The sequence below is a fragment of the Myxine glutinosa genome, unplaced genomic scaffold (genome assembly GCF_964187855.1).
Source record: "Myxine glutinosa unplaced genomic scaffold, kmMyxGlut1.1 SCAFFOLD_759, whole genome shotgun sequence".
In the NCBI taxonomy this organism is placed as follows: Eukaryota; Metazoa; Chordata; class Myxini; order Myxiniformes; family Myxinidae; genus Myxine; species Myxine glutinosa.
In genome coordinates, this window is record NW_027616854.1 from 105938 (window position 1) to 133851 (window position 27914).

A 27914-nucleotide genomic window follows, 5' to 3' on the forward strand; every position below is an offset into this window, starting at 1 on the left:
AACCTCCCAATATCATTTTATTTGTACAAAGAAGGTGCTGCAAATGTTTCGTTTCACTCTTTCATCTTGAATTGGCTAGAATTGCATTTTACAAACACGAGGCTTACGCAGAGCATCTCTCTCCAACAATAAATGACAATTACCACAGTATTTGCTCATGTAACTACTGTACTTGCTCATTTTTATCTTAACATTAAGAAGCAATGAAAAATGAACTTGCTATTTCAATATATAATAGCGCTGAAGGCCATGCCTCGTCTATGATAAAAGTAGGGATTCCAATAAATGACAGCACAGTAGCCAAGTGATTATCAGGCTCGTTGGATTATAACGTTAATAGAGATGATTATATTGTTACTGAGAGGAAGAAGAGGATTTGGTCTCGAAACTGAGAATAGTCTCTAAAATATTCAAACTCATGAAAAGTACCTTATTATGTCAATGAGTCACCCGTCACCTTGGTCTTCCATGAATCTCCATCTTATAGACAAATATATATAGTTATCTGCAACTTCACAGAGATTCCCAGGTAATTGTACTACTTAAATCCATGAAGGTTTCAATAAATGAATGATCAAAATATCAAGTAAATATTGATGATGATAATGATGGTCTCGTTCTCAGAAATATCCTTCCAATTCACCTGCAAAAGAACACATGCACATGGACTTTGAACAAATGCACCTTTCATTTAAACTCGACATGCTTACCTAATAGACATGTTTTTTTTTTTGTTTTTTTTGTATACTGAATCGAGGCTCGTGAAAGAGCTGACATTTACTTCACAAACAAATCAACCACACAAACAAAATATATAAAAAGAGGGAGTGGAAGACAAGATGGGGAGAGAAGGGGAAGCACACAAACACTTGAAAGCACACAACATTTGAGAGCAGGGAGATGTGTGGGAGGGAGAGGGCTTGGGGGGAGGAGGCGAGGGAAGGGGGTGGGGGGTGGGAGAAGTATAAAACATAAGGACACCAAGGACTTCCAGCACAGAAGTTGGTATTTCAAAAAAGTGGAATTGGGGTGAAATTAGCAGGGGTAGAAAAGATCAAGGTTTTGGATGGGGGAAGATAAGAGATGGTGGAGAACAGCTATTTTAAAGACCTGGAGGGTGGAGTGGGATTGAAGAGAGTGAGGGAGTTTGTTCCAGAGGCGGGAGAAAAGAGGAATGAAGGAGTGAAGGTGAGCAGAGAGTCTTGATTTTGGCAGTTTAACCAGAAGAGGGTTGCAGGCAGATCTTGTGCGACCTGTAGAAATATTTGCGGGACAGAGCCCAGAGAGTGCTGGAGGGGGCAAGGCCAGAGAGGAGTCGGTAGAAGACGGAAAGACCATCAACCTGCCTGCGGTGAGTGAGTGAGAGGCCCTTGGAGTTAGCTTCATCGTGGGAGATTCCAATGATTCTGAATGCTTTGGTTTCAACAGCGTGAAGACGAGCTAGGTGTGAGGCAGGAGCACCAGCCCAGAGGGGAGAGCAGTATTCCATTGAGCTGCGGATGAAAGCCTTGTATGTGGTGAGGACCTCAGGTGTGCCAAGGAAGGACTTCGCACGACGGAGGATGCCCAGTCGGCGACTGGCTTTGGAGGCCAGATTTGAAATGTGGTTTTCCCAGGAAAGATCATGGCAGATAGTGAGACCCAAAAGCTTGAGTGACAGAACTTCTTGGAGAGGATTATTCAGAAAGTGGATGGGAGGGTTGTCCAGTCGGTCTTTTCGGAGAGACATCGTAAGAGTGTGAGATTTGTCAGGATTGAAAGACATAACCTGTACCTGTTTTGTTGAATTGTAGGTAAAAATGGTATCATTATGTGACTGAGAAAATATGTAGAAGGAGTATGCAGAGAGTTATAGGAAAGGGATCACACTTACAATCGAAGAAATGCCATTTTTGTAATTTTTCAATCTCGGACTAAAACTTCTTTAAAAGCCTCATTATTCTCAAATTCACGTGGGATCAGCTGAGGAACGTTAACTACTGCACTTGTAAAGATTTGTGAGCTTACTCAACATTAAGAAGCACTGAAAAAGTAACTTGCCATTCAAATATATAGGGTCTTCCAAAAAGACCCGGACAACTTTGGTTGTCAATATATTTAGAAGCCCAAATTGTACAATGATACTCTTTGGTTTATGTGATACAGAAACTCGTAATGTTTTGTGTATACCATCAATATACTTCAATGAGAGCTCCGTTTGTCACGTGCAAGACATCAAGGCAGTACTCAAGTTCTTGCCATGTTCGGTTCAGCATGCTTGCGTCCACCAGTGTGCATGAAGCTGTGATCCAAGAACGAAGATCCTGCAGGTTTGCCACCTTGGTGTTGTTGACACCATCTTTAACAAATCCCCACAGAAAAAAATCAAGGGGGTTATATCTGGTGATTGTGGATGCCAAGCGGTTGGTCCGTCTTGGCCAATCCAACAACCTGGAAATTTTTCATTCAGAATGGCTCGAATGACTAAGGCCCAATGAGGGGGCCCCTGTCCTGTTGAAAATTGATATCAGGTTGCCAGTCTTCAATCAATGGGAAGGCAAATCCTTCCAACATGTTCATGTAAATTGTTGAGGTCACTGTGTCCCCCACAAAGAAAAATGGACCCACCAAGCGATCATGGAGAAGGACAGAACCACACATTGACCTTTGAACTGTCGCATATGTGTTCAATGACCACGTGGGAGTTTTCAGAGCCCCAGATCGTCACATTGTGCCGGTTGACGTTTGCCGATACATAAAAGCAAGATTTGTCTGTGAACATGACCTTTTCAGGTAAACTTTGTCATCTTCGATGCGACTGAGCATTTCCAAGGCAAACGCCTTGCGTTTGTGTCCGTAATTTAATTTGAGTTCCTGCAAAATCTGCACCTCTACACATAAAGCTTCAGTCCTTTATGCAATATCCTGTGTACAGTGGTGGTTGGTAGTCCCAGTTCTCTGGATGCGCATTGGATTGATTTCCTGGGACTTTATTGAAATGATTCATGCACTCCTTCAACGTCTGTTGCACTTGTGCTTGGTTGACCGCTACTTTTATGTTTCTGACAACTTCCAGTCTCCATAAACTACTTGGACATGAGTCTGCTTTGGCGGATTCCTTCCACATCTTATACCGAAATTATGCTAAGCTTCGGAGTGAGATCTCGTCTCGAAGAACCATTAGACGCACTGAGCTTTCTCCTATGTTTTCGCCATTTTCTTTTACAGTAAACCTCCAAACCTGAAATTATAGAAAACATTATGAGTGTCTATCATATATACCAAAAGGTATAATTGTATCATTTGTGGTACTAAATATACTAACAACCAAAGTTGTCCAGGTCTTTTTGGAGCACCCTGTATGATAGTGCTGCAATTCCTATAATGAAAGAGTAGAGATTCCAATAAACGACAGCACAAGTAGCCAAGAGATTATCAGGTTAGTTGGATGATAACTTTAGTAGAGATTATTATATTGTTACTGAGAGGAATAAGAGGATTTGGTCTCAAAACTGAGAATAGTCTGAAATATTCAAATTAATTCAAAGTACCTTATGTCAAGGAGTCGCCCAATGCCAGTAAAAACACTCCATCACTTTGATCTTCCATGAGCGTTAATACTGTCGAGAAAAAACATATGTAGTAATCTGAAATTTTGCAGACATTCCAAGGTAATTGTTCCACTTAAATACATGGTTTCAATAAATGAATGATCAAAATAGCAAGTAAATATTGACGATGATAATGATGGTCTGGTGCACAGAAATATCCTTCAATTCACCTGCAACATAACACATGCACATGGACTTTGAACAAATGCACCTTTCAATAACACCGAGGTAGACATGCTTCCTTTATATACATGCACCTGCATGATCGGCTGGGAAACATTAACTACTGTACTTACAAATGTTTGGTGCTTTAACTCAGCACTAAGTATTGAACCCGTCACTTCACTGACAGTAGTTGAGCAACATAACTAATGTACATTGAAACCTTAAATATTACGGGATTTGACCAATCGTGGGCAACCGTTTGTCTCGCCGGGTTTTGACCAATCGTGGGCAACCCTTTCTGTTCAAATTTAGTTATCGCGGGATTTTATTTCGACCAATCACGGTTTTTGAGCTGAGACGAGTCATAGTTTGCGTGAGCGTTTATGACGTGTATGATTATCTCACATTACGAGCCTTTTGTTTTTTCTCGGGCACCATTAATAATGGCGCCAAACGTAAAACAAATGACCAAATCAATTGTGCGAAAAGGCAGAGAAAGGTTATGACATTGTGCGACAAAAAATCGAGTGGTTATGTTAGCTTATAGGTAGGCTGGAGGTGAAAGTGAGGCATCTGTGGGCTTCCATTATGGTATAAGTGAATTGACTGTGTGGTATATCCATAAAAGTGAGTCAAATATCCGTGCAAGTGTTGCGGCCAGCGCTCCACAAAGTGCAAAAGTGTCATTCCAATCCCATGATCCTTATATTGGAAGGATGGTAAAAGCCATTAATGTTTGGATCGAGGATCGAACACAGAAAAAAGTACCTTTGAGTGGACCGGTGATACAGGACAAAGCATTTACCAACATTTCCATGAGGCACCTGGGCCGAAAGCTCCAGTTCATCTACCGCTAGCCACAAGTTCCATGTCAGCAAGGGCTGGTTTGAGAACTTCAGAAGAAGATTTGGCCTCCATAATGTCAAATTAGTCAGGGAAGCAGCATCGGCAGACCATGGTGGAGAACTACACACCGCACCTCACAAAACTAATCAGGGCGAAGTGAATTATGCTGGAACAGATCTTAGACACCGACGAGACTGGATTATTCTGGATGCTATCTCGTACTTTAAAGTTTAAAGTTTAAAGAGTGCTTTGTATGTCAAGAGGAGGATTTTGTACTGGATTCTCTGGGGGATGGGGAGCCAGTGAAGCTTGTAAAGGACGGGGGTGATGTGGTCACGGGTCCGGGAATGGGTGAGTAGACGGGCAGCGGAGTTCTGAATGTATTGGAGTTTATTGGTGATTTTTGAGGGTGAACCATAGAGGAGGCTATTGCAGTAGTCCAGACGGGAGGTGATGAAGGCGTGGATGAGGGTTTCTGCAGCCGTGGAGGAGAGGGATGAGCGGAGACGGGCAATGTTTTTCAGGTGAAAGAAGGCTGACTTTGTGATCTGTTTAGTGTATTTGTCGAAGGAAAGGGTTTGGTCAAAGATGACGCCAAGATTCCGGATGTGAGGGGAGGTGGATACTTGGATACCGTCGATGTTGAGGGCAAAGTTATGGGTGGATTTTGTGAGCGTTTTTGGGCCAATGATGATTATTTCAGATTTATCACAGTTAAGCTTGAGGAAGTTGATTTGAAGCCAGGATTTTATTTCAGTGATGCAGTTTGTCAGGATAGAGTGGGTGTCGGTGGAGACGGACTTGGTAGAGATGAAAAGCTGGATGTCATCGGCGAAGCAGTGGAATTGGAGACCATGACGGCGGATTAAGTGACCGAGGGGGGACAGGTAAAGGATGAAGAGGAGGGGGCCAAGAACTGAACCTTGGGGGACACCGTGGGGGAGGGGAGCAGTGGGGGATTGATGGAGATGAACTGGCATCTGTCAGAGAGGTATGATTTAATCCAAGAGAGGGCAGTGCCGGTAACGATAAAGGTGGATTCAAGTCGGGTGAGGAGGATAGTGTGATCGATGGTGTCAAAGGCAGCGCTGAGGTCGAGGAGGACGAGAATGTTGAGGTTGCCAGCGTCAGAGGAGAGGAGAAGGTCGTTGGTGATTTTGAGGAGAGCAGTTTCAGTACTGTGGTTGGAGCGGAATCCGGATTGGAATGTTTCATACAGGTTATTGGCAGAGAGATGATGTTTGAGTTGAGTGGCTACAGCGCATTCCAAAACTTTTGACAGAAAGGGTAGGTTGGAGATGGGTCTGAAGTTGTTTAGGGTGTCAGGGTTTAGACCAGGTTTTTTTAGAATGGGGGTAACAGCAATTTTGAGGGAAGGTGGGACGATGCCTGTAGACAGGGAGGAGTTTATTGTTGCAATGATAAGTGGAGAGAGAGCAGGGAGGGAGGCTTTGGCAAAGCTGGAGGGGATGGGGTCAAGAGTGCAGGTGGCAGTTTTCATTCCTAATGAGGAGTTCAGAGAGGTCAGTAGGGGAGATTGGGGAGAACCGAGACAGGGGATGGCAGGACAAGGGGGGGCAGGTGGTTGGAGGGGGAGCGGGTGTGGCGGTGGTCAAGCTGTTGTAGATGTTGTCAATTTTGCGTTGGAAGAAAGAGAGGAAGGAGATGCAGTTGTCTACTGTGAATGACTGGGTGGTGGTGTTCAGGGGGCGGAGGAGTTTGTTTATTGTCGAGAAGAGTGCTTTTGGGTTTAAAGTTTAAAGACTTTAAACCCAAAAGACCGAGACCTCCTCTCCAGACACACTCCCACCCGCAACCTCCGCTCTGCTGGTACCAACCTCCTGACCCCCTCCATCCGGACCAAATTCAGATCCTGGGGGGACAGGGCCTTCTCCATCGCTGCTCCCACCCTCTGGAACTCACTACCTCACACCATCAGAGACTCCTCCTCACTCACCACATTCAAAACATCACTAAAGACCCACCTGTTCAACACTGCATTCAACATTCAACCCACAGCATTTAACCCCTGACTATCTCTTCTCCTTCTCCCTCCTTTTGCTTTAAATACTTCCCTATTGATTCTTGTCTTTTTGCAATTGTTGTTTTCATGTATTGTTATGCATTATGTTTGCCACTCTGTCAAAGCGCCTTTGGGCTTCTGGAAAAGCGCTATACAAAATAAATGAATTATTATTATTATTATTATTATTATTATTACTTTCCTGTCCAAGTCTTGGAAAGATCGTCAAGATGGCTTATGATCATCTTACCCTTCTCCGATGTGGTAATGCAGCAGGCCACTTCGTTGTGAAACCAATGCTGCTCTTCCGATCGCTATATCCCCCTTCCCACTTCCCACTTTCCACTCCAACAGCATCATTATCATCCTGAGCTAAGTCTTGTGGTTTATATTTACAGAGGTCTTGTGGTCAATATAATGCAAAGTCAATGTTAATGTCTATAATTGTAATTTCTGTAAGAGTTAATTTCTATAACGATTAAGGACACTGTCAATTCTACTATATAAAACAACAAAAAAAAGACATAAAATATCATCGTGGTTTTAGTAACCACTTTTAGTAACCTCTGTGGTTTTAGTAATTTTGCTGTCGAGAGTTAAAGGATGTCAGTCAGCCATCTTTGGTCGGATTACAAAACAAAATCTTCTGCATATGCATACTTTCATGTCGTGTCTTTGTGCCAAGTTTGAACAAAATCAGTCCATGCATGTCTGAGAAATGGATGGGGACATGTTTAAGTAACAAAATGGCTGCCAGTCGGCCATCTTGGATCTGATCTTGAAAAAAATGACGTGCATATGTAACCCATCATTCATTTTATCTGTGTGCACGGATTGAACAAGATTGGAAAATGCATTTCCAAGAAATAGTTGAGGACATGTTCAATATCGGGTTTTTACAACTAAAATGGCCGCCAGTCTACAACTCGGCCATCATCCATGCATGTGGATTGATTATTTGATCGCCATTAAAGATATATGATATATAGTGTTCAAATATTTATATCCAAATGAAACATTAGTAGACCAACAAGATGTCCGTCTCGAATAGGTACTTCCTTTACCATGAATGCCCTATGAAAACGGGACGCAAGTCAATAATTGTTTTATCAAAGTTCCCAGCCGCGAGAAAGTCGGGAAATTTAACACCTACATAAGAGCTATCCTGTGTTTAACTTTCTTATCCGATGGATAACCAACCGACAGATAATAATCCACAGTTGTTGAAAGGCTGGGTAAGGGTAGGATAGTTATACACAGGATAAGGGCTGGATAATGCATGGTTAAAGTTTTGATTGACGTATAGTATCCCACAATGCATTGCACAATCTCCTCCGCTTGAATAGTGTCATGGTGGGTGCAGTCAGTCGTACTAGAAAGAGGAAGGCAAATTTTACTCCAACCGAACGGGATATGCTGCGTCCGGCAGCAGAAGATCATATAAAGCTCAACAGGAGTAAATTTTCCAACACCTTAACAAAGTGATGTGAAGAGTAAGGCATGGTTGATGATTACAACTGCCATCAACGGTGTCGGAAACAACTATCGCTTGGCGGATTTTCCTTTCTTCGTTCGTCTGGCAGATGTTGAACAAAGCTGGATCATTTGTCATTTTGAATCGGACAAACCTACATACGCATCACTAACCATGGATAAGGCGTTATCCGGACCAGAGGAGACTGGATAAAGTTATCCGGAAAACTCACGAATTTATCCATCAGATAAAGTTATCCTGGGAAATCACCAATTTATCCAGGCGATTAAGTTATCTGGAAAAATCTCTACCCAGCAACTAAAGTTATTTGGAAAAATCACTAATTTATCCAACAGATAAAGTCATCCAGAAAAAAATCACGAATTTATCCAGCATATCAAGTCATCCGGAAAAATCACAAATTTATCCAGCATATAAAGTTATCCGAAAAAATCACAAATTTATCCAGCATATCAAGTTATCCGGAAAAATCACGAATTTATCCAGCAGATAAAGTTATCAAGCCTTTGAGCAACGGAACCTACCGGTATCCTGTGGGTAAAATGTATCCTCTGGATAGGTGATTTATCCCCAGGGTCGTGCTTATCTGGGTTTCTCAAAACCGGGCACAAGCCTTTCACAAACTGGACTGGCTAGCCAAGGATGATATTGGATTAAAGGTGGGGGGAATCTGGAATTTGTTGTTTCATGTAACAACTGGAATTTTTAGTTTTGAACAACAATCAAATAATGCTGGCAGATGTGTCCTCCTTCCAAATCCAATGGTTTGGGCACACGTTGATGCCTCACGTGCATATTAAACACCAGGGAGTTTCGAGATGGATTAAAATTTAAACACCATCGAGATCGCTCAGAGGTAAGTATGAACACCTCCAGGATATCCTGCCATCCAATCCTCAGGTGACCCATAAAAGACCCTTAAAAGGCCGACATAATTAGCCAATAAGGCCGATCTATAAAGGCCGACATTCATTGTAAAGTGAAACAGCTCAAACTAACCCTGTTAACAACCCCACACTATTGCAACTTAGCCATTCTTGACTTTCAACACTCATGTTGCACCAGATAATACTTCAATTCATGAGTCAAGTGATGTCTCACAAACCTTCTTTCATATCTCATATCTGCCATTTTCCTCTTCCCGAGGCACCTGAAGGAAGGACAGAAAGTAAAAGAAATGTCAGCATTTATTACCCTTGCCAAAGGAGAGTGTATTGCATTTGGGTCCATTTGTTTGTCTGTCTGCTTGTTACTTGTGAAAATCGAAGTTTTTTTAAAGTATATTGGTTGGACTTGTGCATTATACTGTCTGTCTGCCTGTTTGTCAACCACCTACAGGTCACAATTTTTAAGCCGATCTTTACGAACCGTTACCAAATGGTGGAGTTGGTCATAAGGAAGAAGCCTAGATTCATTTTAGGTCAAAAGGTGAAAATAGGCCAAAGGTCAACAATTTTGTCCAATTTCTAAAATCCTCAATTTTCATCTGATTGACTTGAAATTTGAAGAGGATTTACATATCAGGTCACTGAAATCAACCACCAATTATATTTTCGAGGTCAACATCGGCCAAAACGTCAACATAGGCCAAAGCTCAACAACTTCGGTGCAATTTATAAAATTCTCAATTTTCATCCGAGTGATTAGAAATTTGAACAGGATTTGCATATCCGATCACTCAAATCAACCACAAATTATTTTCGAGGTCAACATCCGCCAAAACGTCAACATAGGCCAAAGCTCAACAACTTCGGTGCAATTTATAAAATTCTCAATTATCATCCGATTGATTAGAAATTTGAACAGGATTTGCATATCCGATCACTCAATTCAACCACCAATTATTTTTGAACTCAAACACAGGCCAAAGGTCAACAATTTATTTTAGGGATTTTGCAAGTATCATGCTATGCACTACATATTTATTGGTCTGTTTGTCCTAACATAATGTCCTTACATATGCCACAAACGCCACCTAGTGGTAACCAGTAATGCACACTCTGTTTTTGCAACTAAGTATCTCTATAACGTATGTACAATGAGAATGCAAGTTCATCTATAAAATACGAACGATAAAACCACATTCATCATGTCTGGGCAAGCGTATGCAATCTCTCATTGCTCGTTCTAGTTTATATCTTAAAACGTTATATGTAATTATATTTTCTCATGAAAAGAAGAACAATTATCACTTGTGTTTTCAGATTGTACACTGTACAGTATATATATTTCTTTTTTATAAATCCCAAATTTCTTGTTTTTTTGTATACACAAAGAATTAAGTTAAGCACCCCCCCCCGTTTTTTTACAACCTCGCACATTACAAGTTTGTTGTCGTCAAAACAGTGTAATATACCCATGATATTGCTATATTTTCTGGAGAAGTGATATTATGGTCACATAAAAACATAACAATCATGCCGTTTTCAATATTTTATTCTGAATAATTTAAGGTGAAATTTTTTGGGAATTTTAGGCATATTTTCACCTCAATTTAAGTATGGAGCTATAGGTCCATCACGGACAGTGTGGATGACGTTTATGTTTTCTAACGTACAGTCATTGTTCTGAGAAGACCTCTAGCGATCTTTGCGTCAATAACGTGTGTAGGACCCACGTGATCGGATCACTGACTCAACCAATCACTTTTTTTCACTTTGATCACTCAATTTCATCAATGGATAATTGCTAATGTCATACCAATCATTATTTGATCTCACATACCTTAGAATATATGCCAATGTATACATATACACAAAGGATATATATTAGGGGGTGCTTACCTTAATTCGTTGTGTAGGGGTGCTTAACTTAATTCTTTGTGTATATATAGCTGTACTGGCGACCCTGAATTATATACAATGGTAGGTCGAGCTTTATAATTGGTTGTGTAAGGAACAGTTGTTTTGTTCTGTAATGTAATTCACACTTAATAATAATAATATTTAATAATAAATAATTATTATTAATTCTGTATCCTCTGATTTAATTATTATTAATTTAGTATTCATTAATTCTGAATTATTTCTTTAATTTCTTTAATTCTGAATAATAATTAATTATTTAATTATTTCATTAATTCTGAATTCATTCATTCATTAATAAGATTATAATTAATTATTAATAAATAATAATTATTATTGTGTGTCCATAAAAAATAAAAATTAATACTTGTTAATAAAATTTAATGTAACTAATAATATTGTGTTATGTAATATAATGTAAGGAAGTACGGTAGTTTTGTTGTGTAATGCTGTCTGTTTCTCATCAAAAACCATTCACACGTTCCATGCATTATCAGGGTGTTACAAAGAGCATAAATTAAATGGATCAAATACGATTAAATGTGTGTTTTTTCCAGGTTCATGAGCAGCCACTAGTAAATGGAAAGGTTTGTGTTCAGATGGAATTACAAAAGCTCAAAAACAACTTTGAAAAACATTTGTGTCATCATAATTTTTTCCTCACTGACATTTCCTTCAAAAGTTGATTCATAAAAAATGACATGAAACTACGCAAGTACACAATTATTATATCTACCAATGGCGAAGAATCACTTGAAATTATACTAGCCGGATCCGAATTCGGATCTTCACCAAAATCTAATGATTTCATCTGTGTCACAAACGCTACTTCTCTGCTAAATTTCATCTGAATCCTTCCACAACTTTTTGAGATATCTTGTTCACAGACAGACAAACAGACAAACAGACAAGACAGACAGATGAAATTTCTTAGTGCAGCGGATAACAATTGTGCATTTTATGAGAAAAGCATGAAATTTCTAACATAGTTAGTGCATACCATAAGGATTATTTCCAGATGTGGAGGGAAGTCAGATTTGACCTCTGAGGACCGTGAGAGGTCAAATACAAGATGGCCGCCAGTTCCCCAGGGGTAATGTTCAAACGCGCTTAATTTTGGAGCCAAACAGTGTAGGAAAACATTTAAGGTATCATTTCCAACTAAATTGGGGATGGCCATTCATTTGGTGATACTTTTGAGATCGCCAGAATTGAAGGAAATGCATTTAGGTCAAGGTCAAATTACGTTAAATATCTATTTTTATGATACTGCAGTTGGAACTGCTATTGGAAAAAGTTCATTTGAACTTTTAAAACGTTATTTTTTTCAGGTACAGGGAGGGATAGGTACAGAACACCCAAAGACCAGAAATGATGAAAAAAAGTGTTTACACTGCAAGGAATGATGCAATAACCTCTGAAAAAAATAACTGTAGTTAACCAAGTATGTCCACAAAAGCTTACATTAAATCAAGTGCAATGATGAAAATTGGTAATGATCAAAATCTAACAGTCTCCAGAACAGAAGCACAGTGCAGTGCACTTGAGTGCAGCTTTGGCACTTGCAGCATCCAGTGCACCCTTTCTTGCAGCCACAGTGGATCGATTTTGGCACGATTTTGATGCTTCAGGGAGAGTGCTCCAAAGAGGCTGCCACCCAGTTGTCTCCTTTGTCCAGCCCCAGTCAGATGGGTCTGGCATCTCTGGATCCATGACCAATGCCTGGCTCCAACAGTTAGCCTGGTAGCAAGTGTGCTTGATGTGCTGCTTGAGTGCTGCCTAGGTTGGAGGAATGTTCTCTAGAGTTCTACACTTCTGTGTGAAGAGCTGTTTCCTGGCATCATTCACTTCCGTGCTCTCACTGGTTCGGTCGTACATCAGCACCACAAATCGCTCTAGCAGTAACATTGAGCCTTCACTGACCTCACTTGGCATGCCTAGGAGTTCATTGAAAGCATCATTCACCTCTGGGAAAGACTTCCAAGTTTCCCAGGCAGTCTTCTTTCCTCTGCCAGCGAATGCAGATCCAGTATCACACCCGGTGAAAGCGTGAAAGACTGGGAGAGTCAGACACTGTGTTGGATTCAATGTGGCAACCATTTCGTGAACAGCTATGTACCGAAAGTTTGACCCGACACAAAAGGCAACCCACAGCTCATCAGGAGCATCCCCAATTTAGTTGGAAATGACACCTATAATGTTTTTCTACACTATTTGGTTCCAGAATTAAGCACGTTTGAACATTAGATTCGGTGGACTTGCGGCCATTTTGAATTTGACCTCTCACGGTCCTCAGAGGTCAAATCTGACTTCCCTCCACATCTGAAAAGAAAACCTTATGGTATGCACTAACTATGTTAGAAATTCATGCTTTTCTCATAAAATGCACAATTGTTGTTGTTATCCGCTGTACTACTCTCTCTGATACGTCACAAACTGCCACTAGGACAGTTCCCTTATGGTGTTCTTCACGTAAACCAAAACCAGTATACAGATACAACCCATCGATCTGGCAAATGATGTGTTGGTGCCTTGCCTTTTACACTTGTAGCTTGTTAACCTCTTCATTGGTCTATTGCCACATGGCACGATGGTATCCTGCATTATATGCTATGTTTTTTCTATATGCATTCCATAATTATATGCATTATATGCATTCCATAATTAACTTCAGAACTTGTTTTTCTTGACATCGTCAGATTGGAATACATCTTAATCTAGGTTGTCTACAAGACTGCTGTATGCATGTGCTAGTTGCAGTGTGTAATTGCCAGATTTACCAGATGTTTTAACATTTTCCAGTTGGGAAATAATTTAATTTTAATTTGATTATTGGGGAATTTTTTTTTAATGTTAAAGCAAATGTCGAGACATTTTCAACTAAGGAGTTGGTATTTGTACAACCAGCAACGGTACCCGTCCTATGGGCCGGGCTTCAATTGGGAAGCCTAAATGAAAAGGCAAAATATCAGAAATTGAAGGCTTTTCTTATTTTAAACGATTCATATAAACATCCGTTGAATCATATCACAAGCAAATCATCAAAATCTAAACAGTACATGGCGCCAATTTTGAAAAACGATTGAATTCTGCAACACGGAAGCGGCCACTACACCTGTTTCTCAGTCGCTTTGCACACGCTGCCATGTTACTTCGGAGCCGCACGTTTATATCGGAAGAGTTCGTCAGGAGTCGATCTACTCTCTCCTGGTACGTAGAATAAACAGTATTTGTTGAATTAACAAAAGCCACATCACTGTTCATATCAGTAAATATTATTCCATCGTGTTTGGAAAACTTGGATAAAAAAATATAGCCTATTTTACTCCAGGGGGTCCTAGGAATACCCACCCAAAATATCGTTGTGATCGGTTGAGCCATTTTTGCGGTACCTTCGAACGGACGGGCGGACATTTGGTGAATTATAGTAAGATGATGGTATTTCCCCTTCTATCGCGTTGGTATTTGTACAATGATGTAATCCGTTGGTGGAACTACTGGAGTGATGAGTACGTTACCGCTCAAGAATGAATGAATGTCTGTGGCATAAACTCCTGTTCTCTCCTGAGAATCTGCCTCTGAGTTATGATTCACACCAAGAAAAATGGTGGCATGCAAAGTTTTGGATGGCACAAAGCAGCTGCTTTGTGCAGATCACTGGCGCACAAGCAAAGTGGGAACGATCCATTCCAGGAATAATCCGGTCAAAGACAGAAGAGGTGGACGCGTAGAATATGGCAGAAAAAGATGTGGTGGAAGACCAGGAGAGAAAAGATAGCGGCCAAGCAGAGGTAAGGCAAGAGATGTTAATGGCTTGACGTTCAGATCCAATCTTCAACTCTCTGTGCATGTCCAGCTCAAGTCCCCGTGACTCCCCATATGATGGCACGACCCTCTTTCTTCACCACCGGTCCTTTGGCACATCCTCCATAATTCGGGACCACCTTTTCAATGTTGCAGGCTTTTCCTCATCATTGTGACAGGTCCATACTCTGGGCCGTCCCGCCCACGGCCACAATAAAAAAAGTCTTCCGGTCTACTTCTGGGATCCACAGCCAATATTGCCACCATGGCATGGACACATTGGCCAGACAGATAGTGCCGATCTTACCGAGACGCTTCTATGAGCCATGAAACTTCAAATACCTCACTTGGCCTCGCCTTACAGAAAGTCACACATTTTACGACCTCACTCTGTCCATCCCGTTTATAAATGACATACTCTGCCTCCTCAGCATCATGTGTACCAAAATTACTTACTGTGATATGACCCTGATACATGGCTCTCTAACCTACTTGAACAACACGGACCATGTTACACATAACCACAATCTCCCCCGGGATCATCTTATGCACACACACACACACTTTATATATATATATATATATATATATATATATATATATATATATATATATATATATATATATATATATATATATATATTCACGTGAAAAAGTAAGTACACCCCATGTAAAGTTTTGACTTTTTCAACATATTTCAACAAACAGGTATTTGATCTTCACTTCAACAATATTGATAGATAAAGGTGATATTATATATCAAATATCATGAAACATTTACATTTTGTAGTCCATTGTATAATTTAAATAAACATAAATGCAAATTTTGCATGTGGAAAAAGTAAGTACACCCCTACATTTATCACTACTTCAAATACCTAAAATTAAAATCAGGTGCACCAGCTCAGGTGCAAATGATTAGAACATCGTTAAAGAGGATCTTGGAGGAACCTGTCTTATTTAAACCTCAGACATTTCGTTTGGATTGCTCTTTGTTGTTGAAGTGTGTGGCGTCACCATGCCAAGATTAAAAGAGGTCTCTGATGCCTTCAGGAAGAAGGTTATAGATGCCTGCGAGTCTGGGAAGGGATTTAAAAAGATCTCCAAACAATTTGAAATCAATCATTCGTCTGTCCGGAAGATCATCTACAAGTGGAGAAGATTCCAAACAACTGCCAACTTGTTCAGACCAGGCCGCCCCAGCAAGTTCAGCCCGAGAGCAGACTTCAAGATGCTGAAAGAAGTCTCTAAGAACCCCAGAATGTCATCACGGGACCTACAGGTAGTTCTTGCCACTGTTGATGTCAAAGTGCACGAGTCTACCATTAGAAAGAGGCTGCACAAATTTGATCTACATGGGAGGTGTGCCAGGAGGAAACCTTTTCTGTCCAGAAAGAACATCAGGGCAAGACTAAAGTTTGCCAATGAACACCAAGGCAAAGACCAGCACTTCTGGAACAATGTACTCTGGACAGATGAGTCAAAGGTCGAGCTATTTGGCCACAGTACCAGAAGACATGTTTGGCGAAAGCCAAAGACAGCATTTTACCACAAGAACCTGATACCAACTGTAAAGCATGGTGGTGGAAATATTATGGTTTGGGGCCACTTCGCTGCATCAGGGCCTGGGCAGCTCACCATCATAGAATCCACTATGAATTCTTCATTGTTCCAGAGGGTGCTTGAGGATAATGTGAGGCCATCTGTCGGAGAGTTGAAGCTAAACCGAAGGTGGACCTTGCAACTTGACAATGACCCTAAACATACCAGTAAATCCACCAAGGAATGGCTGAAAAGAAAGAAATGGGGGGTTCTGGAATAGCCAAGTTAAAGTCCGGATCTAAATCCCATCGAGATGTTGTGGGGGGATTTGAAACGAGCTGTGCATGCAAGAAACCCCTTAAACATCGCACAGCTGAAATAATTCTGCATGGAGGAGTGGGCAATAATTTCTCCCAGTCGATGTCAGAGACTGGTAGACAGTTATAAGAAACGCCTTCTTGAGGTTGTTTCTGCCAAAGGGGGCAATACCACCTATTAGAGCCAAGGGTGTACTTACTTTTTCCACATGCGAAATTTGCATTTATGTTTATTTAAATTATACAATGGACTACAAAATGTAAATGTTTCATGATATTTGTTATATTATATCACCTTTATCTATCAATATTGTTGAAATGAAGATCAAATAGCTGTATTTTGAAATATGTTGAAAAAGTCAAAACTTTACATGGGGTGTACTTACTTTTTCACGTCACTGTACATACAAAGACAAACATACATAACCATATACGGTTGCTCTATTATAATAAGATATACATATATACATACATACATACATACATACATACATACATACATACATACGGATTCTCAGACGGAACAGGAACACAGACGGATTTTCTCCAACTCCAATTTATATAATAGTCCTTCTGTTTGGAAGCAAGTTACTAATAGAAAGCTACTAGAATGGCACTCGGTAGATCGCATACCTCTGCTAGGCTGAACAGTTAATTAAAAATAGAATTGGCTTGTTGTCACCCATCCAAATCATCCACCAAGTTTTGTCATAATCCATCCACACCTCTTTGAAATATCATGCTATATATCATTTTTGGCCCCATCTCTCAATGGTGAAGAATCAATTTAAAGAATTCTAGTATCCATATCCAGATCTTCACCAAAATCTAATCATTTCGACCTTGTCACACACCCAACCTATCCACCAGGTTTCGGCCGAATCCGTCCACAACTTTTTGAGATATCCTGCTCACGGCCAAACAAACAAACAAACAAACAGACAGACAAACAGGCAGACAGGGGTGAAAACAGAACCTCGGTCCGCCTTCTGTGAAAGAGGTTACAAGGTATTGATGTCTGGCAAGCATATTTGGAAACGACAGACAACAATATTCAGAAAAGCATCGTTTGATTTGGTACATATTTGTGGTTTGTTGAACAGGGAATTATGAAAGACCATGATATGCTCAAAGGCACATATATTTTCCCCATATCCCGCGGGATTGTGAGTTGGACAGGCGACCATGATGGGTAGGGAGGGGTAGGGAAGTGGGGAGAGAATTGATGCCTTCGGGTTGGGAGGGGGAGGATTAGGACTTGGGGTTGGGGGGAGGAGAGCAAAGATGGGACAGAGTTGGGAGAGGAATTTCAGACTTTAGGAGGGAGAGATTGAGGATCTTTCGGTGGGGATTGAGGAAGATTTAGGAGTTGTGGTTTGGGGGGGAAGGGGGTTGAAGGCTTGGAGTGGGGAGGGAATTGATGCTCTAGGGTTGAGAGTGGAATGGTGAGGACTTGGGGTGAGTGGTGTGGGTAAGAGCAAAGATCGGACAGAGTTGAAAGGAGAGGTTGAGGCTTTTTGCGGAAAGGCAGGGGAGGGTGGGGTTGAGGAGTTGTGGTGGAGGTGTGTCTGGTTGAAGGCCTGGAGTGGGGCGGGGATTGATAACATAGGGGTGGGGAGGGGGGTATTTGATGACTTGAAGTCACATTTTACATTACATGAAATTTGCACGGGCTCCTGTTCATTTACATATATGATATAATGCCTCAATATTATGGTGAAGTGACAATTTTAAAATGGCGTGAAAATTATTACCTGGCATCAGAGCACTCCAGGCATTTCTTATGATGAACGGGATTCACACAAAACCATTCGGTCTTCCAACGGATCCTGTAACAGAAAATGGAAAGTGTGTCTCGCCAGATTTTCTTATCGTGGCTTTGAATAAACATTTTCTAAATAATCTGGGCATCCATGCCAAGGGGAACATGGATAGTGGCTGGAATGGCCGGTAGCTTGGGTATCGATTGGTAATTGTATCCATACCATAAGAGCCATTTGTGCATCTGTGTGTGTGTGTCGCCAATTTTCTTAGAGATGCCTGCATGGACCTGCAGAACTTTCTGAGGTTCACCAATGAGTGTCAGAGTCACTTAGACAAGATAAAGATATTTTTTAATGACTGTTAGACAAAAAAAGATAAAAGACTCCCAACCCAATTTTGTAGTGGGTGTAGGGAAGTGCTTTCAGCACCCACAAAAAAAATAGGAAAAAACGCAAATATTGTTGTCTGTCGTTTCCAAATATGCTTGCCAGACATCAATACCTTGTAACCTCTTTCACAGAAGGCGGACCGAGGTTCTGTTTTCACCCCTGTCTGCCTGTTTGTCTGTCTGTTTGTTTGTTTGTTTGGCCGTGAGCAGGATATCTCAAAAATAAATATACCTCTTCTCGTATATTTATCTATTTTCCCCAGTTAAGCAGAGATGGATGCTGCAGCACTCTTCCTCTCAGAAGTGTGGTGAATGGGTCCACACTGGGTGGAGTCATGTACACAATTATTATGCAGAGGATTATCCAGGGGAAGTGGGAGATCTTTGATGTCAACCAATGATAGTGATCAAATGCTGCAGCCTTGTGGGAAAACAGCCTTTTGCTGAGGACTCCACCAACTTCCGCGACATCCCTCATCCTTCAGATCGGCAGGCTGCAGTCTCTGCCCTCTCTTCAGACCTTGATAAAATCACAAGCTGGTCAAACACTTTCTTTATATTTCTTTCAATCCTGACAAATCTTACACTGTCACTGTCTCTCTCTCCATGAAAGGACCATTTGGCGAACACCCATCTACTTTCTTAACAATCCTCTTGAGGAAGTTCAGTCATTCAAACTCCTGGGTATCACTATCAGCCATGATCTTTCTTGGGCAAACTACATTTCAACATTGGCCTCCAACGCCAGTCTATGCATCCTCCGTCGTACAACGTCCTTCCTTGGCACACCTGAACTCCTTCTACCTGCAAGGCTTTCATCCGAATCTTGATGTAATACTGCTCCCCACATTGGGCTGGTGCTCCTGCCTCACACCTTCCTCAGCTTTACGCCATGGAAAGCAAGCCCTCAAGATCATTGGAATCTTCCATGATGAAGCCAAGTCTACACATATATCACTTTCCCATTGCAGACAAGTCTGTGAATTCTCTGTCTTCTACCACCTCCGTTCTGGCCTTGCACCCTCTGGTCTTTCCATGCTTTGTCCTTTTCTGCCATCCAGGTATCTGTGGGGTGCAGGCAGTCCACCAGCAACCCTCTTCACGTGAAACTTCCAAAATTCACTGTTCACCTCCACTCATAATGTCCTGCTTTTTCCCCACTTGTGGAACCAACTTCCACATTCTTTTCAATCTCGTTCTTCTGCCCAGGTCTTCATGACAGCTGTTCTCACCACCATCTCAGATCACCCCCATCCAAAGTCACGATCTTTTCTACACCTGTTAAACCACCCCTACCGTACCCCACAATTTTGCTTCCATATCCATCTTGTCCGCCCTGGTGCCCTGGTGTTGGGCTAGCGGCTAGGGTGCCGGCTTAGGATCCTAGGATCCTGGGTTCGAATCCCGGTCGATCACTGAATTAACGCCAGGGGGGTTAACTCAGCCTGTCATCCTTCCAAGGTCGGCTAATTGAGTACCAGCTCACTGGTAATTCCCTTTGTCGTTAAAGGCGGCAAAAAGGGTTGGCGTCAGGAAGGGCATCCGGCCGTAAAACATTGCTTCAAAAAGGGGACCGAAAAACAACAACAACCACGGTCCCCGAAAAAGGCCAACCCCCGCTTGCGGGGAAAAATGGCCTCTAAAGGTTTTTTTTATTTTTTTATCCATCTTGTCCGCCTCTTGCATTCTGCCCTACTCATCGTCATCAGCATCAGCATCCCTTGTTTGTCTGTAGCCGTCTATTTTCTCCCCCGGCCCTGCTGTTGGTATTTCCGCTTCCCTTTTATTATGTTGCGTCCTGATCGATTCTGTGTTCTAGCTCTTTCCCAAGCCTTGACTGTGTATGCAAAAATAAAAAATTATATAACCATGCAGGAGGGTGCACAATTGTCCATGGCAGGAACATATCGCTACGTTTTAATCAGCAACATAATCAGTCAATCTCGTGGAGTATTAACTCCGTCATCACTAGGTTTGAGTCCGGTAGGACTGACTATATGCTGCCATGACTTTTGCTATGAACTATCGCAGTGAATGGTCCTAAACTCACTACGATGTTCTACTCGTAATGGCCAAATGGCCTCCTGCATTATAGTTGCTGATATATATATCCTAGTCTTTCCATGTGATTCACCTGGCTGTGAATTTGCACTTTTACGCATGCATTGGGATGGAAAGAAAAGAAACATTCAATGTGTGTATTTCTGCAAAAGTAATCGCTGATATCTGTCAATTGAATGAGGCATTCATGGAACTTACAGATGGTAGTCAGGGCAAGGGTAACCTGGTTTGAAGACAGAAGTGATACCCCTGAGCAAGTTACATTGCGGTGGTCTGGGTAATTGTACGAAATCCAGGCATCTACAGGACTTAAGATTTCCACCTACAAGCCAAAAGCAAAAATATCAAATTGTTATTTCACAAGAAAGGGAACAATTGTTAACACGCAAAGAAAAAGTAACATCAGCAACAACAATCGCCTACAAGGGCTCTCATTCATTACCTCCGCCACTAAAGGTGGATGGAGGTTATATGTTTTCACCCGTCTGTTTGTTTGTTTGTTTGCCTGTCTGTGAACAACATATCTCAAAAGGTTGTAGACGGATTCACACGAAATTTGGCAGAGATGTAGCGTATGTGGCAAGGACGAAATGGTTAGGTTTTGGTGAATATTCGGATCCGGCTCGTAGAATTTTTTAAAATGATTCTTCACCATTGGGAGTTAGGGCCAAAATGATACATAGCAGGATATCTCAAAAAGTTGTGGATCGATTGGGTGAAACTTGGACAGATTGTGCGTGTGACAAGGAAGAATCTGTGTGTGACAAAATTTAAGAGAGGTTATCCGTTACGTTAGCAGATGAAGCACCCCCTCCCTGCTCCCTTTTTCTCCCCAGTGCACAGTGGTAGGGTATATAGATAAGCTTGGCAGGGGGCTCCTCCTTCTGACCACATTTATTTATCTTTCTTTACCTCTTCCACATACTCTGTAGCCATTGTCACACGAGGATCAAGTAAAACGAAAAACAACGGCCCGGACATCATTTGCTTGAGTACCAAGATAGCATTGTTTACATGGAGATCGCCATGTTGTTAAGCAGTGGTGCGCACTCCATTACGTTGGAGTAAAACATCTACAAATTGCAATAACTAAAACAAGAAAGAGCAATCAGAGATTGAAGACCCTCACCAAGACGAGTTTTTAGTGTTTAAGGCTTTTGTGTTAAAACAAATATGGCGGCCGAACCACGTGACCGATGACATCTTTTTTTTTCTCCACCAATTTATCCTTCGATGACGCTCAAGAAATTTAATCTTGATCGGATGAGTTTTGTACTTTTTGAATTATGACATCATAATGGAGCAACCTATGACATCACAATCAACATATTTTATTCCCCATGGAGAGTTATTTACAATGAGTCATGTCTCAATTTTTTGAAGATAGCGCCCATGCCACGTGACCTATGCCGTCATAATTATCATTAAAAAATTATACAGGTGGAGATGCACCTCTGGTGAAAATTTCCTTTCAATCAGACCAACGGTTGCAGAGAAAATCATATTTATTCTGTGCAGACAAACAAACAGACAGACAAACTGACTCAAATGCAATACCCTCTCCTCTGGCGAAGGTAACAACATTTACAAATAAATAAAACAAGAAGACGTCATGCGGAGCACGATACTTGCAAAATACGCTTCCTGGTATATCCACGATACTTGCAAAATACGCCCCCCCCCCCCCCACTCTCCCGAAGAAAAAAAAATTCCATTGATACAGCAAATTGTCCATTTCATCAAGATTAAAATTGACAATCTTGATCAAAGCTCGGGTCAATAGGAAGAAAAGTGACGATTTTTCAGATGAAAAATGATGATTTTGGAAGGTTGACCTTGAGTTGACCTTTGACCTCAAAATAGTATGTTTCCTAATTTAGTGACTTGTTATACAAATGCTATTCAATTTTCAAGTCAATCGGATTTAAAATGGCGATTTTAGAAATTTGACCTCCAGATGACCTTTGACCTCAAAATCAATAGGCTTCTCAATTGGGACGACTTATACAACGTGGTGAAGTTTTGTGACGATCGGTCTAGAATTGTGACCTGTAGGCCGGTGACAAACAGACAAACAGACAAAACCACAAACAGAACCGACCAATATACTTGAAATATCTTCGATATTGCAAGTAATAAAAAGTACACAAGTACATATGCAGGCATGTACAACATATTAAAAAAATAAGGATCATTTAGCGTACACATCGTTTTCTAATACACACATTGTTATATAATACACACATTGTTATCTAACACACACATCGTTATCTAACACACACATTGTTATAAAATACGCACATTGTTATAAAATACGCACATTGTTACATAATACGCACATTGTTATATAATACACACATTGTTATAAAATACGCCCATTGTTATAAAATACACACTTTGTTATATAATACACACATTGTTATATAATACACACATTGTTATAAAATACACACATTGTTATATTATACACACATTGTTATAAAATACACATTGTTATAAAATACACACATTGTTATAAAATACGCACATTGTTATATAATACACATTGTTATAAAATAAACACATTGTTATAAAATACGCATATTGTTATAAAATACGCACATTGTTATAAAATATGCACATTGTTATATAATACGCACATTGTTATAAAATACGCACATTGTTATAAAATACGCACATTGTTATAAAATACGCACATTGTTATAAAATACGCACATTGTTATATAATACGCACATTGTTATATAATACGCACATTGTTATAAAATAAACACATTGTTATAAAATAAACATTGTTATAAAATACGCACATTGTTATATAATACACATTGTTATAAAATAAACACATTGTTATAAAATACGCATATTGTTATAAAATACGCACATTGTTATAAAATATGCACATTGTTATATAATACGCACATTGTTATAAAATACGCACATTGTTATAAAATACGCACATTGTTATAAAATACGCACATTGTTATAAAATACGCACATAGTTATAAAATACGCACATTGTTATATTATACACATTGTTACATAATACACACATTGTTATAAAATACGCACATTGTTATAAAATACACACATTGTTATAAAATACGCACATTGTTATAAAATACGCACATCGTTATATAATACACATTGTTATAAAATAAACACATTGTTATAAAATACGCACATTGTTATATAATACGCACATTGTTATATAATACGCACATTGTTATAAAATAAACACATTGTTATAAAATAAACATTGTTATAAAATACACACATTGTTAAAATGGCTTAAATAATAAGTACCAAGATAAAATTTCTTAGAAATATAAAACTTAATGATAGATAAATAGGTGGATCTGTTATTACACCGTAGTATACATGTTTTGTTACAAAACATACATGATTGGATACACAGGTTAAGATAATGCCAATCTTACTAAAAATAAATCAAATATGTATGAAGTTGTGAGTTATTGCACCTAACATATGATTAAAATATACCTTATTATTGAAAAGGAAGAAGAGAGATTGATCTTACTTAGAGGACATTTATACTTTTATTTAGAGGATTTTACTTTGCGCACACTTGTAACGAACATGCTGAAAATTGCTCAAAATCACTTGACAAAAAACATGTGCACAGTGAATAGTCCACCCAGTGCACATCACGTGACTAAAAACATGTACACAGTGAATATTTCACCCATGGTGTACATCACGTGTCTAAACACGTGCAGCGTGAATGGTCCACCATGGTGCATGCATTTCACAAAGAGCAGGTGAGATGGTCACGTGGAAACCTGAGGATGTTAAGGCAAATGTTAAGGCCATTATTTGATGTAAATATGTGTACCATGCACAGAAGCTTTATTTATGCTGGTGTAGCGACCCATGGGTCCCCCAAGCAAGACCAGCATCAGAATCTCCTTGCTCCAGCCGGTGACGTCACCGGCGGGAATCCACGGCGCCAGAGTGGCTGGTCACGTGACCACCAAAGCGTGCCACGGTGCGGGTATAATCAGCTACACCTGTTGATCACGTGACCACCGAAAGAGGCGTGGCTTTCGGTTTCGGTTTCTGGTTGTGCTTTATAATGCAGCCCGATAAACGGGCTTTTCAGAGTTTGAGTGTTCCCGAGTTGGTTTTACGAATAAATATCTTCTCGGACGAGTTTGTGCCTTGCCATCCTTTTGTCTGTATCATGTAAGAGCCCGGCCCTTCACTGGTGACCCCGAATTTGAACACGCAACCCCGACTGCCCCCGCACGGATGTGGGGGCTGCGAACGGACACGGCAAGCACGCCCTAGCCAGGGAAGCCACCTAAGCTGGTGACGCCGGCTTCTCCCGCACGGCTTCGGGCGCAGTTTTGAACGCGGTTTCGAAATGCCGGAGTTTCGGAAACGACGACGGCCATGACTGAGGTTCGCGCACCGCGCTCGGCTCCTCTATGACCAGAGGGGCGAGCCTACTCCAAGACCCTCCGAAAGCACGGCCGCTTCGTCACCCTCGTGCAACTACTACTACAACTACAACCGCAACTACTTCTCCGACCCTGCATCCTCTGGAGGCCCGCAAGGAACCTCGGCAGCCTCCCCCGAGGCCTTGACCAGCCCCTCGGTTGGCTCGCCCGCTTTTTGCGTGCACCGCTCGAGCCTTCTTGGCATTGCACCCGCGAACTGCAACCTCGGGAGGCCCGCGAGGAACCTCGGCAGCCTCCCCCGAGGACTTGCCCGGCCCTCGGCCGCCCCCCCGTGCACTGCATCCCCCCGAGGCCTTGACCAGCCCCGCATCCTCGGGAGGCCCGCGAGGGACCTCGGCAGCCTCCCACGAGGCCTTGACCAGCCCCTCGGTTGGCTCGCCCGCTTTTCGCATGCACCGCTCGAGCCTTCTCGGCACTGCACCCGCGAACTGCAACCTCGGCAGCCTCCCCCGAGGACTTGCCCGGCCCCTCGGCCACCCCCCGTCCTGCACCCCCTGTCCGACCACCCGCCACCACACGGGACCCCCCCTGCCTGCACCCCCCGTCCGACCACCCACCACCACACCGGACCCCCCCCCCCCCCCCACGACTGGCCAGGGGTCGTTTCGGTCGGGTCATCCGGACCCCCCTCAGGTTGACCTCCCTGGACCAAGTCCATTCTGGGGGGGCGTGTGTAGCGACCCATGGGTCCCCCAAGCAAGACCAGCATCAGAATCTCCTTGCTCCAGCCGGTGACGTCACCGGCGGGGATCCACGGCGCCAGAGTGGCTGGTCACGTGACCACCAAAGCGTGCCGGTATAATCAGCTACACCTGTTGATCACGTGACCACCGAAGCACGCCTCGCTTGAGAGGCGTGGCTTTCGGCTTTCGGTTTTGCTTTATAATGCAGCCCGATAAACGGGCTTTTCAGAGTTTGAGTGTTCCCGAGTTGGTTTTACGAATAAATATCTTCTCGGACGAGTTTGTGCCTTGCCATCCTTTTGTCCGTATCATGCTGGAGCCCGGACTCCTTCACTGGTATATTTTTGTTTTCGACGATAGCATAGATTAGGGTCTGTTTGTTTTTGACGACTCTCGGCTGGATTTCATCCAAGATGGATCCAGTGACATGGTTACAAAATGTCCTGGTACTTTGCAATCATGGCATCCATTTCATAAAATTAATTCGTAAATTATTTCAGAGGAGATGTGAGGTCATGTGCCTGGAATTTACTTGTGCCCATTGAAGATTCCACATTTCCAGTAATTGTTGCCCTGCAATCCTTCTCATGGCCCATGGGAAGGCAACAGCAACCACTGAAAATATTTCTTGCTTGATATTTGAATCTCTTGGGCAAACAAGCTGCATCATCATCTTCTACTCCTCCGATCACCACTATTACAACCACTTGTTGAACGGCTCCATCTATTTACACTTTCTTTGTCAGGTCAAGTCTTTCACGAACCTGCTGGCCAGGCATGATATTCCGCTGAAGGTGATAACTCGTTTACTCTTCACGATAGCCACCCTGAGCCTCAAACACACATTGATACCTCGCCAAGCTTGCAAAACACCAGGACAACAGTTTATAGCCGCATCAGGTTTCGAACCCAGGCGAGACAGCTCAGAAACGAGTGCGCAAACTTTTAGGCTATCCGGCCAGAACCAAACTATATCAATACATTGATTATATCAAATAAACATATCAATACATTGATTATAGGTATTGTATTGTGATTGCCACTGTGATCTTGTCCTCCCTTTTCAGTTTCTACTGGTACGTGAAGCCATTGGACATCAACACAGTTAATACACAGCGAAATAACGTCAATGTCACACAGTTAAGAGTACTTACTCATGCTGGAAGAAAGTGCAATGTTGGCTAAAAACATCACAAGAAAGGCAACATGAAGTTTCATTTCCGCGCTCTTTCAGTTCGTCGTCCGTCTTCGCCGGTGTCCTGCGTTGTTGAAAACTTGTTGCTGCGTCTGTGTGTTATTAATATTAAGCAGTTCCCTGCGCAGCAGCAGGGGGAATTTTATTATGAAGTTTGTGTGGTTGTTAGCCCCTCTCTCGTGCTGGTTGTTAGCTCCTCCCACGTGCTGGTTGTTAGCTCCTCCCACGTGCTGGTTGTTAGCTCCTCCCACGTGCTGGTTGTTAGCCCCTCTCTCGTGCTGGTTGTTAGCTCCTCTCACGTGCTGGTTGTTAGCTCCTCCCACGTGCTGGTTGTTAGCCCCTCCCACGCGCTGGTTGTTAGCTCCTCCCACGCGCTGGTTGTTAGCTCCTCCCACGTGCTGGTTGTTAGCTCCTCCCACGCGCTGGTTGTTAGCCCCTCTCTCGTGCTGGTTGTTAGCTCCTCCCACGTGCTGGTTGTTAGCTCCTCCCACGTGCTGGTTGTTAGCCCCTCTCTCGTGCTGGTTGTTAGCTCCTCTCACGTGCTGGTTGTTAGCTCCTCCCACGTGCTGGTTGTTAGCCCCTCCCACGCGCTGGTTGTTAGCTCCTCCCACGTGCTGGTTGTTAGCTCCTCCCACGTGCTGGTTGTTAGCCCCTCCCACGCGCTGGTTGTTAGCTCCTCCCACGTGCTGGTTGTTAGCTCCTCCCACGTGCTGGTTGTTAGCCCCTTCCACACATAGGAGGATATGGCTATTGTA

At 42.0% G+C, this 27914-nt stretch overlaps 1 protein-coding gene across 6 annotated transcripts; it reads right to left on the reverse strand.

Annotated features, from left to right (window-relative positions):
* On the reverse strand, positions 1 to 27885 carry LOC144889092 (uncharacterized). 6 transcript variants are annotated; one of them, XM_078768955.1, is made up of 7 exons: positions 27579 to 27885; positions 27119 to 27365; positions 20998 to 21121; positions 18341 to 18415; positions 9225 to 9269; positions 3531 to 3599; positions 1 to 643 (listed from the first exon to the last, which is right to left on the reverse strand). In XM_078768955.1, exons 2-6 carry the CDS (start codon positions 27180 to 27182, stop codon positions 3572 to 3574), a joined length of 336 nt encoding a protein of 111 aa, XP_078625081.1. In that variant the 5' UTR covers positions 27183 to 27365; positions 27579 to 27885; the 3' UTR covers positions 1 to 643; positions 3531 to 3571. The 6 variants fall into 6 exon arrangements, with proteins under 6 accessions (XP_078625081.1, XP_078625079.1, XP_078625078.1 ...); XM_078768953.1 differs by having other exon boundaries at positions 27119 to 27341; positions 27579 to 27875; XM_078768952.1 differs by having other exon boundaries at positions 27119 to 27557; positions 27627 to 27686.
* Positions 27886 to 27914: the final 29 nt, after the last annotated feature.

Coding starts and splice junctions, on each gene's coding strand:
- LOC144889092 (XM_078768955.1), bottom strand. CDS start 27,182: ATGAAACTTCATGTTGCCTTTCTTGTGATGTTTTTAGCCAACATTGCA. Junction 18,416..20,997: donor CCTTGCCCTGACTACCATCT/GTAAGTTCCATG, acceptor TTTCTGTTACAG/GATCCGTTGGAAGACCGAAT. Junction 9,270..18,340: donor CTGGAGTGCTCTGATGCCAG/GTAATAATTTTC, acceptor TCCTTCCTTCAG/GTGCCTCGGGAAGAGGAAAA.